This window comes from Lathamus discolor, chromosome 6, assembly GCF_037157495.1.
Source record: "Lathamus discolor isolate bLatDis1 chromosome 6, bLatDis1.hap1, whole genome shotgun sequence".
Lineage (NCBI taxonomy): Eukaryota > Metazoa > Chordata > Aves > Psittaciformes > Psittacidae > Lathamus > Lathamus discolor.
In genome coordinates, this window is record NC_088889.1 from 42,580,524 (window position 1) to 42,598,683 (window position 18,160).

The window sequence follows — 18,160 nt, forward strand, 5'->3', positions numbered from 1 at the left end:
GGACAAAAAGCTGTCAGCAGATTTTTCAGAAGCTGGCTGTCAGCTGCAAGGTTAAAACTCTTTGCACAGGAAGCACAGTTTTCTTGGGGATGGATTATTTCAAGCTCCTCAAACACACTCCCACAGGAAGCAATAAACACCTTAAATGTCATTCTTCTTTTCCAAATGCACTTTCACCTTGTTTTTACTAACTAATATATAGGGAATTAGCATAACAAAGTGCATTTGACACGATGAGCCCTTGCTGACTGAAGCATGGGAGAGTGCTCACATACAACTATAACTAACACCAAAATAAATGCATTCATTGACTTGGTAAGATTAGAAGTTTATAGTAGTAGTGTAGAGTAGCTCACAGTACTCAGCTGAAAAAATTAAATCACATTATTACTTTTTAATACCATGGACTAGATTATGCATATTTTTACAGTGATACTTTTAAGGAATAGCTCAACTGCACTTCTTGTATAGGCATGCTGGGGAAAGAAGTATTGCCTTTAGAGCAAAATTAACATTTACCATTAAAGAACAATGCAGAAAAAAACACTGCTGAAAAGTTTACAGTAAGCCAGTAATTCTCACAGTTTGTTAATAAAATCACAAGTATGTTCTTCTCACTTTTTCAGTATGTTAGGCTTCATTTTGAAGATGTATTATTGTTTCATTAGTAGCAGTGCTGTTTCCAAATAGGACATTTCTAGAGGCATAGACCTACATCTAGAAAGAAATTTAGTTCCCTTCTCCCCAATTCCCACATGTGCTCTTCAGAGCTATCCTAGCTGGCAAAATTATTTTATCGTGAGATTTTTCAAACTATTTAACTGCTCCTACTTCATGCAGTTGTTAAAAACTGCATTTTAAATATGTGCTTATAATAAAGTTATGAGCTGTTGTGTGAGTATCACTTGGTTTCTTCCAAAACATAACAAAGTAGTTACAATTAAAAGTGCAGAAGAAAATGGTTAGAAATTTAAAACTGTAAAGTTTTACAGTTGAAACTGAGTTTGTAGGCAAGTAATTTTCTCTTAACCGTAAAAGCTAAATTTTACTGTATCAGAAACTTGTACGTCAAGTATATCTTTGGACCATCAAGAAACGACTGCACAAATCTAAGTACAAGTATAATGGCTTTGGTAAAATAAAAGGGTAAGAACTTGTAGTAGTTCTCTTGCACTAAGGCTGTTTGTCTGTGGTCCTAAAAGGCGGTTTTGTCCTTTTCAATTCTGTTAAAGAAAGATAGTCTGGCTTTCAAGAAGAAAACATCTCCTAAAGACAGACTTGACCTTTTCTTCAAGCTTTTGCTTTGTTTACTGTAACAGAAACTATAGATAAAAACTTGAAAACACTGTACTTTTCAGCCAGTTCTGGCATACACCATAGCTCACACTGCATTTAGAATGTAATAATGTGAAACCAACCCCCACCAAAAACATAGCAGGTTTTAAGGTTTATTTCTGAAATGTTGATATACACCATATTAATTACGGATATTTTTAAAAAGTTATCATATTAATGAAATGGGGTTAAGTTTTAATATAATGACAAAATTATAGTTATGAAGATATCTGAATGTTGTAATAATTCTCTGTTGTCACTCTGCCATCCAGGTAATGGTGTTTCAGTCTTATTTCTGGCCAAGCTGGGACAGCTAAACATGAAGAGACAGAAAACCATTAGGCTGCTAATCTTATTCTTTCAGTCAAACCAATATCCAGTTCCTAGAGTAAGTACTATGAGCTTTATTTTTATTTGCCTCTTACAGCCAAAAGTATGCTGGTAATAGAATATTTAATGCATACCCTCACAGGAAAGGATCTAAGCTTCAAATACGAAGATTTTAATAAATCTGGGAAGTAAAGGTACAGTATACACAGTGAAGTCAACAAAAAAGTTAGTTAATTAAGCTGACTGAAGAGTTATAAGCTGGTAAGTACCATATTTCTCCTTCAAGTGCAACAAGAATTAATTTAGTTTTTAACATGTAATTTTGATTAACAATTTATTCTCCTCTTAGTAGGAAGTAAAACCATAGGTGCTGACAGCTACTGAAGGGCTGCTATTTGCTGACCACCGTGCACAATTTTTATTTTGCATTTGTATTGGAATATGGCGTAGAGACATAATGGTGATTATAATGTTTTTAAACAGAAGAATGATTTTTTAGTAGAGGTATGGACACCATCGAGCTCCACTAGGTCAGTATTTATAAATAACCAAATTTGGGATGAAGGTTTAAACAGCAGTTTTTGAGTTGTAAAAGTCTCTAGAACAGCCTGTAAACACACACTATTTGTGAAAATATCAAGAATGGGGTCATTTATTTTTTTTATTAGTATTTACATAAAGGTAATAATTATGAACTTGTTTACCTTGAACTCACATTGACAATACAGGCCTTCAAAAGTTAATTGAAAATAATGACTCTAAACCCCCATTTCGATCAAATGAAAACAGATAACAAAAACTTGTATTAATCTTTCCCAAATCAGTTTGAGTGGGTTTTATATATATGTATTTATTTATTTATTTTAAATCCATAGAGAAATCTAAAAGTAAATAGGTCAATGCACAGTTATGGAGGCAATAAATATTACAGAAGTTATCACAGGTACCTACCTGTTTTATAAACTGTGTAGCATTAAAAAGTTCACTGCAGCCATACAGGATGTGTTTGCCTTGTTTACCCTAAAAAAAGACAAGACAAAGAAATCAAGTGTTTAACAGAGTAGCAGAAGTGACAAACTAATGGCATACCAAAAAAATTCCCAAGCCCCATCTTGATGATGTTGAAGTCTTACACTTTTGGCTGGAAAATGAACAATTGCTCCACCAGAGGAAAACAACCCTGTATTTAAAGGGGAAAATGAATGACTAGAGGCAGAAAGACAGTGGGGAAAATAGAGTATTTCACACATTTAAACTCACTAGAATGCCAGGTTCTCTGATGTATCCATGAATGGCCTGGGGAAGGTAACATCCCTACCTGAGCAGTCCTAACCCCTACAACAACCTGGCACTGTGCTAAGAATAATAATGACATATTTACTGATTTCGTTGTATTAGAGCCTGAAAACTTCAATATGTAACTGATTTCCATATGATGATCTTGATAAAATTAGCACTTTTGGTAAATGAATTCTGAAAAAAAGTGTTGATTTCAACTGGATGCTTAATAAACCTAGTGTGCAGTTTAGCAGTATTGACTTGATAGTAAGGTTACCAAAAGGCTATGTTAGCATTCTGGAAATGAAAATTAGTTTAAGTAATACACAGTTTCAGACTAAGTTTATTTCCAGTGTTGGGCTAGTAATACCATGGTTCATCAAAGTTCAAGCATAGGCTTAAGAAACCTGTATCACTGTTAAATTATTTTGCATTTTCCCATATTTACGTAAAAATTACTTAATAAAGAGTAAAATGGGAAAATAAGTCTTTGCTTTCACATATGTTATGAACTGTGCTGCTTCAGCAGAGAGTACCAGAAGCAGATTTGAACAGTCCTTAGCTGGCAGTCACACACTAACCGGGGAGATGGTAATCCTGGTTCAAGTCCTCATCTTTATTAATTTTAAGTCTTTTGTTGTAATAAGCTATTCTTGTCTCTGAGCAGGATCTTGAGCTTGTGTCTTCCCACATTTCAAGCCAGCTTTTTCTTAATCTTGATGCCTGAATAGGTCTGGTTTTGATCTAAACTGGTATTTTGACAGATTCCACTTACAGCAGTATGACTGAATAGTATTTGTTTCTGCCTAGTACCAAGAAAAGAATTCCAAGTATACAAATAAGCAGAGCACTGGAACAGGCTGCTCAGGGGTGTCATGGAGTCTCCCTCTCTGGAGACATTCAAAACCCACCTGGACATGTTCCTGTGTAACCTGTTCTGTGTGGCCCTACCTTGGCAGAGGAGTTGGACTATGGTCTTCAGAGGTCCCTTCATGCCCTAATGATTCTGTGAAATGGGACTGTTTTGTCTTCCAGGCAGCTCTAAAATACATTCCAGTCTGTTGTATATATTCTTCTAAAAGTGAAATTTTAAAATGTGTATGCTTTTATTTAATCTTTTAGCCCATTCAAAGAGCTCAATCTCCAAATAACTATTGGGGCCAAGTCAAAAGTCCTCAACACCTAAAAAAAAAAACCCCAAAACCCAACTCAATGCTCTTCAGTCCGGCATTTTTTCATGACCAAGAATCCGTGCTGGATTTAAATTTCTTGTGATATAACATTTAGCACAGATTAGAACAGATTATCAAGCAGTACCCTTCCACCACATACAAATGGACATTAAAGGACATGCTAAATTCTCCTGTGCAAAACGGTATACTGGTCACCCCCTGAGGGTCCCTGTGGCTTTCAATTTTGAGGATGCATTTTCAGCATGTTAATCTGAAATTGGCCAACATCTTTAAGGCGTGATCTGTCTTGCTGACATAAACATTTGCTTTCTGGTGATGTGCAATAGTCTGTTATAGCACAGAACTGCAAAAAACTGGATTTGAGTGTTTCTCTTAATTCTCCTACAAAAACACCCAGAATGTCAAAGCTGAACGAATGTTGTTTCCTGTTTTAGAAAGATTTAAAATACTTTCTCTGTGCTCTCAGAGGCAAACTGGCAAAACAGATAGTGTTTAGAAAAATAAAGCAGTGAATAAAATCGTTGTATCTGCTTGCAAGAAAAGAAAAAAGCTCTGTTCTTGCACGCAGATACCTTGCAGGATACCTTCTGATTTTTCATTTTTATTCTGGAGGAAGACTGATTGAATATTAGAATAATTAGTAAGCTACATCTGTTGAAACAACAGATGCTGGAAGTGTACCTCACAGAAAACTCAACTGTTACTGGATAAGCCTGTAAGAGTCACCTGGGAGAGGCAGACAAGTCTCTGGGTGGTGGGGGAGGTGGAATTAAGGCTTTCGATAACTTTTCTGTTTTTTTTTTTTCTCAAGAGCAAATGGCTCAGTGGAATCAAGGTGGGGTATTCTTTCCCCCTGGGAGGTCATCTCCCACTGACCAAGTATGCACTCTAGTTGGAGAAACAGACAGAACTCTTCAGCTGTGACAACAGATGATGAAGAAACCACTGTCCATGGGTTCCAGAAGAAGAGAAACTACATCCAACTTCTGGCTCTGTAAGATCTAACATTACAATTCCTGTATTTTTCAGTTCCTTCTGTCCTCTCCATTTGTTTACCAAGTAACCTCCTGTTTGCCCTCTTGTTCCTCAGAAACTTCAGCTTCCTGCCTCTTTGTATGAAGTTCCTCCCTGAATGCTGTAATTAGTTATCAGTAAGAGTGGTAAGTGCTAAGCTGAGACTAGATTATTTCTTTAACTTACATTCTTCTTCATTCCTTTTTCCTATCCAGACCAGCTCTGTTCCAAAACAGCTGCCTGTTAAAGGGGGTGAAACAACTAGGTACACATGTTCTGACTTCAAGTTCTTCAAGATTTACCTGGACACAAAAGCCTCCTGTGCTTGTTTTGTGGAATAACTGGTTTTCAGTGACTAATGCCCCATATTTATTTATATATATTTTTAATCCTGGGAAGTGCTTGAATTCCACCTCCACACCCCAAGAACTGTAATGATGTAGTTACTTTTGTCCATCCACTGACTAGGCTGCTAGGCTGGCCAGCTAGAACCAGAGACATTAAGTCTGTTATACTGGCATTACAGTTATGGGTTTTTTTCCTTTTGCATATAACACCTCTTATGAATTCTGCAGAATCAAATGATGCAGCATATGAAGAATGCGGTTCCATTATCTCATTAGCAAAAACTTTGAAAGAGGGATAAATAATAAATGCTTATTGATGCCATTCTGATCTCTGCTTTGACAGACAGCATTGTATTTGCATTATGTTGCCCTCAGAAACAACAGACATTATGTTCAAGTAAGACTGTTGTAAAATAAGATACTGTTATCTGTAGGCTTTGTTTTGAACTGACTTCATACTGCTAAATTGCATGTGAAAAAGCAGTCATATCTCGTTTGCAAGATTAAAGAAAACTAGAGAATTCTGTGTAGTTCCTTACTTGCAAGGCTATAATACACTACAGCTGCTTTATTTAACAACAGCAAAAGAAAACTAGTAACAGGACTCTCGCACAATATGAACAGCCAAACTGACAGCATCTGATGTATCATTTCAGAAGACAGGTTAATTCAGTCAGCTACATCTGTTACTTCAGTTAGCTACATCAGTTTTCAACCACATTAGTGCATATGAAGACAAAATAAAGCAGAATGCAGTTCTCAATTCAGAAGTGCAACATGAGCAAAAATACCAGAAACAGTAACTCTCTGATCTGAATTAATGATCCACATTTTTCTACTGATTTCTTCTATTCTTTTTTCCCAGGCTCTGTATATATTAAGGACATTAAGGCTACTTTCATAGGTTCAATCTTCCTAATACTAAATGTTACAGAAAACCTGCTAAAACCGGTTTCTATCAGCAAGTTATAAACAACAAAAGTGCACATACCTTTATGTAGTCAATAAGATTTTGGTATTCAATATAGTTGCCTCCTCCGACTACAAACACTATCGCCTAAAAGGCAACACACACATTACCAGAGTTTGCATTCAAATTCTTAACATTTCAGTAATAAAATACATACCAAATCATTATAGATACAATAAAAATAATCCTAATAACACTGCAGTTTTAGGAGGATGCAGAATAGCAAGTTAAGAGCTTTTAGCATGTCACTATCTTCTACTAAGAAATATTTGAAGCCTATGCAGTTCCAACATGCTACTTTTTTTGTGTGGAGCTGTCTCCTGTGTCCATAGGAACAGTGGAAATATTTCCATGGATGAGCAAGAATAATTTGGGACACAAATAAAATACTTCCACTACAAAGAAATACACTAGTTCCATATTTCCACACACCCGCCCCCCCCCCGTTACTGCTGGTAATAATCTACAATATTACAGGTAAAGGCCATCAGTATCTTCTGGGCTGTGTTTAAAAGGGAACAATCAATGAATAGAAAAAGGAGGTTTCATAATTGTATCATTTTTGTTAACATTCACTATCCAAAACTGTCTGATTACAGTATATGAATTTTATTACTATTATTTTATTACTATTGTTACTATTGATGGTTTTGCTGTGATCATCTGTTAACCAATATGTATGACACCACACAGTATTTCTTTTGTTCAGGATAATCAGGAGATATCTGAGACATCTGTATATTGCCAAGGTAAGATTTTGCTTATGAAACTTGGCAGTAAGATCAGATAAGTGAGATGTTTACTATTTGCAAACAATTATGTTGAAAAATACTGAAAGTTACTGGCATTTATAGAAAATGACAACATTTGGTGTTGTTTTGCTTTTTTCCTTTAGTTGCAGAGACTCTATAAAACACTTAAAGCAGTAGTCAACACTGCTGTTTAAGGCTGGACAAAGGATTAAATCTGAAGAGCACTGTAAAGATCCGGTATTTAAGTGGGGGGATTTGAACTCCTAAATACCCAATTATGATATTAATGAATCCCTGTAATTACCTCCAGAAGAGTTTTCTAGATTTATCTTCCTGAGTATTAGTTAATGCTGACACAGTCCTTTGAAGATAAAAACACTTCTTCAGAGTAACAGCTAGTTATAGTCAATACTAGATAAAATTACTCCAAGTGGGTTTTGCAAACAAGACCTCTTATGGGTTGTTGTTTTTTTTTTATTTTATTTTTATTTGTTTATTTTGATCATCAAGAATTACTGGCACTTGAGAATTTTATTATATTTTACACATGAACATTGAAAAATAATTTTTATGTGACTTACCTCCTGGAATGGATTTTTGTTTCTTGGCACTGAGCTATAAAAAGAAATACAAACAAACTGCACTTTATATTTTGTTAAGACATTACTATAAATATGCAAAATAAGTATCATGTAAACATATTTCTGAAGTACAATATAATATTAGACAAAGATGTAAAATAGAACAGTAACTGACCTTCCACATTCATTATCCAAGTACGTTATGAAAAATCATTCATTCTACAGGACTGAACACATGGGTAAATAGGCGTTCTCCTGCATCAGTTTTAAGGTTGCTGTTTGAATCATAAGCTTTATGACAACACTTCAGACCTTAAAAGCTGCAACTTTAGTGCTGCTAGCTAGGAGCAAATACAATGAGTAAAAAATTTCAGCAGTGTTAGCACAGTTCCTGACACTTACAAATCCTGTCTGCTGGAATCTTAACTAGGTGAGGCCAGCTGGTTTGCTGTGCCTGCATTATATACATACTGTTCAGGTACGTGTTCTGGTGTCACTGCAACAGTAGGAATAAAAAGATTTAAGGAGGAAGAGGTAAGTTACAGTTTGGGTGGTATAGGCTCTTCCTCTCCATCTCAATATAGCCTTAGACACAGACAAGTAGCAGGGCAAGGGGGAGAAACCTTTTTTCCTGCATCACCTTGCACCTTCAGGAAGAAGGGAAAAGGCAAAGAGAAAACTTGGGTCAGTCTGCTCTCCTGCCTGTTGCTCACACATTGCCACCACCTTCCTGGCCTGTACTTGCCTGCAGCCCCAGGTAGTCAAATATCATGCTATGTTCTAACATGGATTAAACACAGTGCATTTTCTCCCTTATTTCAAGAAGTTTGAGTGACAAAAAATAATTGCCTCAACACAGACTTCAGTGTATCAGAAAAAGTTGGTTTGTCTCTAATATGTTGTTTTGATCTGTCGTGAATACTACAGACCCCCCATAAGCAGAACTGTTACCCTACTTCCCTTGTTGTTTAATACGATAGGACAAATTCACATGTGCTTTGTGCCATCCTTTCCTTTCTGGGAGCAAGGGCTGTTTATACTTGATGTAGGCTTTACACACACAGGATATAAAGATACTGTTTTGCTAAGACTGAATTACAGTAATACGGTTCCTACTCTTTAAAAAAGAATGCGTAGAAGTACCAGTATTAAAACAGTAGGCTAGGAAAAACAGTAGTTATTTTAAACTAGTAACATTCTGTCAAGCCAGCTAACCTATGTTTTTTTTATCATCCACATAAATATTTGAGGGGAGAATTAGACAAACCCCTATATACCTATGCAAGAGTTTTGCTGTCATGCTCAAATATGATTTAAGGAATATAACTTGAGTTTCTCTACAACCCCCAAACTAGAAATTATGTTTTCACTATGATGAATGGCACATTTATGAACTGCTGTAAATTTTACATTGTTTAAAGCAACATAAGAACTACATGGAGTGGGTAAAAATGAGTATTTACATGAGAAAAAGAACTTCAGCTTTAATAAAACACCTTTGCACAAAATTTCCTAAAAATACTGACACTTTTCTTCTGTGATGTGTCTGAGATCTGCTTACCTTTAAATTATAAAGTCTATAATAATACTTTCCAATAAAACACATTTGTTTCCTGTTACTAGTTATGCTTTCAGAAATAGACTTTTTGTGTTTCAAGACCAGAGGAAGCAGGGACTGATTTTAATGCAAATAACTACAACCAAGTCTGGACCTACTTTATCCATATTCATCCTGTAATAAGGCCCTGCTATTAAATGAGCTGATTATTTTTCCCAGTGGTTCGATGAAAATTAATTTTAGAAGGTATGTTAAAGCAAAATATCTTCTGTTTCTAGGGTAGCAGAGATGACATTATCAGCCACAGTTATTGGTCAAAGATATAAAGCAAAATGTATAAACTTTTAGTTTAATCTCTCTTCTCTTGTATTGGCAAAATAAATGATATCCAACTCTCTCTTCATGTGCACATGAATGGAAAACATGCACATGCCTATCCAAGGGCAATTGAAGTCAATTTTTGATGAGTTTTTTCAAAGTAATTAATAAACTACTATTATACTCAAATAAAATACTCAAATAAAATTTTTATCTGGTTAAAAAGTAACAGCGCACCAAAATTTTTCTATCTGATGACTTTTTAATTTTACAAAGCCACAAAATTTTGAAAAGCAGTACAACTACAAAGAATTCTAACATCTATTACTGCAGCATGGTCAGTCACTGGAACAATGGATTTTTTTTCTCCGCAGTGTTATAACAATTTATCTGGTTGCACCAAGTTCCTGTTGTGAACTACTTCAATGCCAACTGTCTTGACTTAGAATTAATGATTAAAATTAATTATGTGTAGTCAGCAAGGAAAATAAAACCACATTTCTTAAATTAGCCTTTTCACAGGGTACAAGGAAAGAAGCAAAACTCATACTAAACTCACCTGTCACTGCCTCGCAGCATTTTGGGGTCAAAATACCGGTAGTCATCTGTCTCCTATCAAAAAGTACATTTTTATCTCAAAAGATTGAAATATTGGCTTATGAATTTCTGCTTCTACCTATTACATTGAGCACCATTCATGCCAATGTAATTTTCCATTTAGCAGTCATGTAATTAAAAAATTAATTGTCGTGTCCACTAATATTCACAGTGCAGCATAAACAACAGTGAGAGAGATATGAAGTGTGCTATTAAGCTTTTTGTTTCTGGTCCATCTAAAATTGACTGTTACATAATGTCCAAAAAATACATTGGTTTCATAATAAATCCCAACAGAAAGGCAGCATGCAGAAACTAAAATTAAGGTGTTACCAGCTTTAGAGGCACATCACATGGTTATAAATGCTAAAATTTTCCAGGTTACAGAGATCTGCTATTGATTTTATCTTCTAAAACAAAACACTTCTATGGCAATGAATGCTAAATACAAGGCAGACCAAATCCTGCTACTGTTACATAAGTTACCCTTTTCATTTCATGATTTATGACTACTATTAAACCAAAATTAAGCTCTTGAAGAAAAACGAGTTCCACAAGAATTTGAAAAGTCTATCAAAACTATATAAAAAAAAAATCTTCTGTACACAAAACACTGAGGCACTTCCAATATTTTTATTGGCAACAAGCAGGATTTTTGCCAGTTATTATGGATGAAAAACAAAACTTCTTAGTAACTGCTTCTGACAACTACTTGGCTTTCTTCTGTTTCTATACTACATTTTCATCCAGGTACTCTGAAGTTCAGTTTGTGGACAAGCTGCATACAGGACTACAGTTGATTTCATCTGGGTGCTTACATGCACAATCTCTTGTGTTTTAATGATTCTATAGAGCAGAGATAATTCTCCTTGATTAGTAGACAGACTATCTGGGGAATTTATTAGAGCTATACAAAGCATAACTATCTTTAATACTACAAAACAGTTTACATGTGGTATTTATACACATAGAAAATAAATCTATTTGCTATTAAGGACATTTACATAATTACATAAAATAAGTCTCTTATCCTCAAGGATAATTAGCTTTTAATAAGGTTTACATCTAATTACACACTGAATCTCTTAAAATACTTTTGTATGCTCCAGTGGTTACGTCAATTGCACTTGTAAAGTCTGCCAGCATTCATGATTTTGGCATCCTTGTACATAAAGGTGGCATAGCAACTCTGAAGCAATGAGAAAGCTGGGAATGGATAAATATTGCTAGACTAAAAGTGAGAGGTTTTTGAGGAACCTTCAACTCACTTAGATAAAGAGTTGCAGCTTCCCCACTTGTCAAAATGAATTCAAATTAATGCCAGAACTAAAATCAGAGTTTTAAAAAAACCCACAGTATTACAAACATTTCCTCCTGAATATATTACTGCTCTGTTTTTCCATTGTGGGCTTGTGTACGTAGACACAGTAAAAATGGTAAAGTAATAGAAATGTGATAAGCTAGTTTTGGGGTTTTGTGTCATTGTTTAAATACACCATTCCTGCTGAAATCATTTCTTCAGATACAGGGAAAGAAACCCTACTAGATTTTATTTAAGAAGTAGTTAGTGTGCCAATAAAAACAACTGTATAGCAGTTTCCTTACAACTGAATTTGTGACTTCCCCAAGCAATTCAAGAATAAAATTCATGCTGTTGAAATAATAAACTTAATTTTTAAGATTTCAAATTAAAATGGTAAAAGACCCATGGAACTATCCTTTACTTTCAGCCTGTATCTGTCTTTCTGCAGAAGTTGACATGACTAGTTTTGATTAAGGAAATCCCCCTCTTTTAGAATTTTTCATTGCAATACATGAAAAGTAGTCAGCCATATAGTAAGTATCCTAAGCCTAAAAGATGCCACAGTCATTGAAAAGGATGATATTAACCAAAATACAGTTCCATTCTTACATATCACAAATAAGATTTATCTACCTCTTAAAGTCAATACAAGTGCATATACTGTACTGATGGAGGCTAAACCCCTTTTATGGCAAATTCCCAAAATATTAAATGTTTTATTATCAAAACCTGTCCTTTCTCAAGAGTCAAACCATCTTGTGTAAGACACTTAGAAGAACCTCCATAATTCTATACCAAGTGGTGATCAATGTCCTATCCATGGTTTAAAATTTGTGTATACTTGACAATATGATTGTTTCTGTGCTAGGAAGATTCAAGGTTGTAATCAACCTCCAGCGGTACCAAAACAAAGCAACTATGTTATTAGATTTATGTACAGAACATTCCTTTATGAAAATACAGTCCCCAAAGCAACTGCTTAAAAACCTGCTTCAAGCAATAGATGTTACTACTAACACCTCCCTTCCCCTGCCTCAAAGTATACAGATTGCTTTAAGATCATGAATGTTTTTAACTATTTCAAGAAGTTTAACTACAGTTAAACAATCTAGACAAATTAAAACAGAATTACAGGATGGTATTATTGCCCATGAGAACTGTTGTATCTGTTCCTGCTTCTGAAAAACTCGGACAACACAGATGTAGACTCATTTTGTGGTAGCTGTCCTTGTGAGAGAAAAGAAGCAGCAGGGACAATTAACACACAAAGTGACTGACAGACAACCCTACAGAGCATATCATTCTGAATAGGTTTCATATTTCAACTGACAATAATATTTGTGAATGTTTGTGGTTCAAGCTGCACATTTAATATACTTTGTTGCATTTTATATTTAGAAAAACTATTTACATTCACTGTAATAATTGACTTCTCAATAATCTATTGTAATTTTGCTTTGCAACTTCCATCTGTACATACGTTTCACATGCTGACCACTGTGGTCAGTAAGATTCAATGAACTATAGAGGAGATTCTTTCCTGTGTTGTAAAAAAGAAAAAAAAAAAGTAAAATGTTAAGCTTTTTTTCCCCCCTATCTATTTTGCCTGCAAAGCAACAGTTTTTTATTGTGGGGAACAGAAAAGGACCTCAAACATGAGAAGACGAACAAAGGCCAAAGTAGTGTATTATTTCTACACATTGACCTTTTCCAGATACCTGTTCCAAAACAGGTGTTACATTTGTAGCCTGAGGAAGCTAGTGTTGATTTTGCATTATTTTTCACCTACTTGTAAGTTATCTGTAATTTCAGCTTTCTGTATTAAGTGTTCTGAGTGACCTCTACCGGTTGATCATATAAAATTAGCCTTGTACATCTTTTCCAAGTCTTGCAAATAAGGACAACATCCTGCTGCCACCGAAAATAGTGTCAATTTCTTGGTTCAGTAAAAGAAAGCAAATTTTCTGATAAAAATCTAAGATTTATTATCTGTGGAGCACAGTTTAAGAAAAGACAGGATTACTTGCATGTTGATAATTTTCATATTTATCTCTTTACATATACTTAATAACTGAAGGTGGAAGTGGACTAAGAGGAATGTTTTAAATCTACTAACTAGTGTGAAGCTTTACTTTTGTATCTGTCTAATGCTGATGTCACTAAACCAGGAAGACTGAGATGCGATAAACGTATCAAAGCTTTCTAAATTACTTTTAACAGATGACTTTTTCAGAACAATTTTGTGCACAGGATGGTTGTATATAAGAGTTCTGAAGGAACAAAATAAATAGTCAAAGTAGTTTGTTTTTTCTTTCTATCTATCCTGTATAAAAATACTTATTTTTAGCTATAAATTCTAGTAAATGTCTTGATCACATAGCTAACACTTAAGTGTTTCAAAAGTTTGTAACTTATGTAAGTCTGAGTAAATTTTCACAGAAATAAGGGGAAAAGAGGACTTTTCTGACACAAAACTAACTCTGCCTGCAAATATAAAGCCTGAAATGTTTCCCTCGAAATAGCAAAGCTTTAAAGATGTGCGAAATAGAACTGTCTCTGACATACCTCTCTGTAACTAGCTTCTTTTTGAAATTACACTCTAAAAAAAAAAAAAAAATCATCTTGATACAAAGAAAATTTAATTCCACAGTTTAACTTTTAGAAATTTAGGAGCAACGGAGATGCAAGATAACAGAAGCTTCTCTTAATACAGAAGCTCAGAACAGATGAAAACCTCAAAAACATTAGGTCCAATGAGACACAATAAATTGTCATTGTTTAAAAATTATTTTCATGCAAAAAATCCTATGAAGTAGTTGTGAAAAGGGTTCTATTCTTGAGATACAGCAAGACTAGATTTAACTTCACTATCATGGGAAAAAATAGCCGTGGCATACTACATAACAGCCTCAAGATTTCATTTGTTCCACCTCTTTCCATGTGAAGAGTTATACTCACAGGATTTGACTTCATCTCCATAAGGTTGTCCAATATACGTGTGACTGGTAAATTCTGTAAAACAGTGTGAAATTAATGGAACACTGAAATACTTACCAATAATTATTCACAGGCAAATTATTATTTCTATTTATATTAGTTTACACAGCATTTGCAATACTACTTTACACTGGTTTCCTCCTATATTTTTGTAAAGGCTGAACATTTTTATCATCACCTGAACTACCTTTCTTTACAGAAAGTGCAAACATCTCAGGAGCATCCAGCTAGGGGAGGAACAGTGCAAAAGAAGTGTGAAGATAGGAACAGAGTTGTATTTAAGTATTGCTAATATACGAATTCTTAAAAAGTTCTTTGCAGTTTAAAAGAAGGATTGTAAACCTGAAGATGAGAATTAAGGGCATGATTCTAAGAAAGAACTGATGTCAGAGAAATGAGTAAAAGAAGCAATCCTGACAACAAATGTTTGGATGAACTGGAAAGGAATAAACTGAGCTGAGATTCAAGATGACTTTTCCTTATTTAAGATGGGAAATGTTAGCTTGGACAAAAGATCTGAAGTATTCAACAGTCAAACCACTTTAGTTAGAATAAACTGAGGGAGAGTTTACATAGCAACGGAATTGGAAATGTGTCTTGTTGACACAATATATCAAAAAGAACATTCCAAAGGATGATCTACAAATAATACTGAAAAACACTTTGTAAAAAATCCAATGTAAATCCCCAAATGACTGAGAAATGAGAAGTTAACTTTAATAGAAATACCACAGACCTACATCAGGCTTAAAAATATGAGGAAGAACAGCATTTTATTTGGCTACCCGAAAACACCTGGAGAAGGAATTAAAAGCCAGGAAAAAGATATCCTAAAAACATTGTCATTGTAGCTTCTTGCTCACTCAGACCCAAAACAATGCCATTTTGTCAAGTATAATACCAACTTCTTAAAACCACACATGCTAAAAGAAATAACAAAGTGTTTAATATAAGAAGAATAGGAGGTCTCATTTAGAGTAGAAATATTATCTATTGTTACAAGTAACATTTTATGAACTAGCCTAGTTTGAGTGTTCACAGATGCTCTTTTTATGATGCCAAAATGAGTCTTAATCACACATACGGGAATCTAATTTCTTATGAATGGAGGTATTTAAAGAAAATCTGAACATTATTCATTATCTGTCCAAAAACAGGGAGCTACAAAGTGACAGATCTGCCCACCAGCAGAGGTTCATGTTTAGTTTTCTCTTTTACTACTCAACTAGTATTAATATGACAGAGGCACTAAAAGTTGTTTTTCTAAATGTTCACAATGCTCATATAATAGGCTTTGTTTGTTTCAACTTACTTGTTGCTTCAGTACCAAGTTCTTCACTCCTTCCATTACAAACTGTGATCCTGTATTCATAACACGTGAAAGCAGACTGAGAAACAAAATAAAGGTTATGTGTAAGATCTTCTTTTTTACATTTTCATTCTTAAGCTTTATGCTGACATCAAATTCCCATTAAAGCTGATGGGACTGAAGGACCAACTAATTAATTTTGTCATGAAATATATTCTTCAAACCGCATGGCAACCCAGCTTATGGGAATACACCTATGAACTAGCAGTTAGATCCTCACCTATCAGTAGAAGTCTTGAGTTCTAATCTTTAATCAGTTTATTTTACAACTTCAGTAATGCGAGGATTTGAGTGCTCCTTTCAAGTGGGTATCCTAATCAATTAACAGAGATTCTCAGTGTCTCCAACCAACCAACCAGCATTTTTTCCAAGTGAGACAGCACTGGAATTCTCTCTAACCGTACTACCCCACAGTTTCTTTATGACAGTGACAAGTGCATTCCTGAAAGTAAAGTTAGTAATGAAGAACCAAATAGTCTCAAGCATGGAAAGACCTAACTCCCATATCCTGTATGGGGTATATGTACCCTTAGCAGAGTCATTATCTTTTCATGTCTTGAAATAAATAACTACACCTTTCAACAAACAGACACCCAGTCCAGGACATCCTAATGAAAAAGCAGTGTGTTCTTACACCCCTGACATTCTTCAAGCCCTGGAGAGAAACAGTTTTGAATACACAGGACTATCCTTATCTTCTGCCACTGACTAAATAAGGCTCAAGTTGATGGCTGTCATAGATCCATTTCCTGGTGCCAAATTCTTCTATAAGAGTACATTTAATGTACAGGTGCAGATATTATTAAGTTACTTTGTGGATTTAGTCACAGATACTTTTATTTTCCTGTGTGTAAGTCCTATGCATTAAGGAGAGATGAGTAATTGTCTGTAACTTAAAACTTTTTACAAACAGGGAAATGTTTTATTCTGGGCCTTGTATAGCAGGACTCACACTTTCAGTACCACTAAAGTAAGCTAAAAGAACCTAAAGGCTTACAGAAAATGAATCAGAAGCATACCCCAAAGGTTTAGGCGTAGTGTTTCCATAGCTGGCTGGAGCTGAAGCCATCTTAGTGAAAGCCCTGTGAAAGCAAGAACAGAAATCAAATGCTTATCTCATACCACATATTGCTGTAGAATGCTCCACTTTGGTCATCCAAAAGTGAAAAAACTTCTACTTCTGAAACTCTTTCAGGAAGTAACTATTTCTTACATGCATCTCTCTTGTCTAGAAATGCAATAGTTAAGGAACTGAAAAGAATCTGATTTTGTACTTAGAAGACAAAACCTTTATTTTGATACCACGTAAAACTAAAGTAACTGATAGGCAGCAGGGCCCTTTGGTACGAACCAGTAAAGTCTGGAATCTGAACTAGCACAGCTTTTAACTTATTTCAGTAAGTTGTTTCTGTCTTGGATCTGTAAGTACACTACTACCTGTCATTTTCAAGATGGTTCTGGCATTACTGGAGTTTAGTTTTAAAATAAGATTTGCATGTATTACCATAACAATGACAACAAGAAATCATGCCAAAATTAACAGAATCATAGAATAGTTAGGGTTGGAGAGGACATTAAGATCATCCAATTCCAACCCCCTGCCATGTGCAGGGACGCCTTGCACTAAGCCATGTCACCCAAGTTAATATTTAAGGATAATTTAAGATGTATGAGAAGTAAGACAGTAATTCTTTGGTAAGAATGATGAGTTCTGTGAAATATACCCAGTTATATCCTCACGTAGGAGAAAAAAGAAATTACTTACTTCCATTGTTTTATGTAGCTCAAAGGAGCAAGATTACAACCTGCATCCGTCAACGCTTTTTTATACTGTTCCAAATCAATCTGAAAGTATGAAGCGGAGAATTACAAGAGGCTGAAACTATTCTAAGCTCTCTTTATGTGGAAAGCCAAGTTACCCTTACCTAAATATTAAATAAGCAGCATAAAGTTATAGTATTAACCAAAGCTAAACAGTAACTACGAGTCTTACTCCCATCTCCTACCAAGTAAGAAAATAAAACTTAAAATTCAATTTTCTATGAGCACCTCTCATTAAATTTAACAGCATTTGTAGAACTAAATCCTGTGCACTTTCAGATATGGGAAACTACTACATAGTATCTCTACTGTATAAGCATGACAAGGTGTGCCTTGCAGTACCTCTGAACTAAACATTTAAAAAGATAATCTTTCTTCCTACTAATCATTCATATCC

General features: G+C 34.8%; 1 protein-coding gene across 1 annotated transcript in view; it reads right to left on the reverse strand.

Annotated features, from left to right (window-relative positions):
* Positions 1-1,428: 1,428 nt before the first annotated feature.
* The window catches only part of SCFD1 (sec1 family domain containing 1), a 49,498-nt gene continuing 32,766 nt past the window's right edge, over positions 1,429-18,160 (reverse strand). Inside the window, exons 17-25 of the mRNA XM_065686467.1 lie at positions 17,708-17,787; positions 16,962-17,024; positions 15,886-15,961; positions 14,535-14,588; positions 10,236-10,288; positions 7,801-7,834; positions 6,489-6,554; positions 2,617-2,685; positions 1,429-1,648 (exon numbers count right to left, since the gene is read on the reverse strand). Coding sequence (XP_065542539.1) covers positions 1,625-1,648; positions 2,617-2,685; positions 6,489-6,554; positions 7,801-7,834; positions 10,236-10,288; positions 14,535-14,588; positions 15,886-15,961; positions 16,962-17,024; positions 17,708-17,787 — 519 coding nt within the window. The 3' untranslated portion in view covers positions 1,429-1,624. The remainder of the gene's footprint in view (positions 1,649-2,616; positions 2,686-6,488; positions 6,555-7,800; positions 7,835-10,235; positions 10,289-14,534; positions 14,589-15,885; positions 15,962-16,961; positions 17,025-17,707; positions 17,788-18,160) is intronic.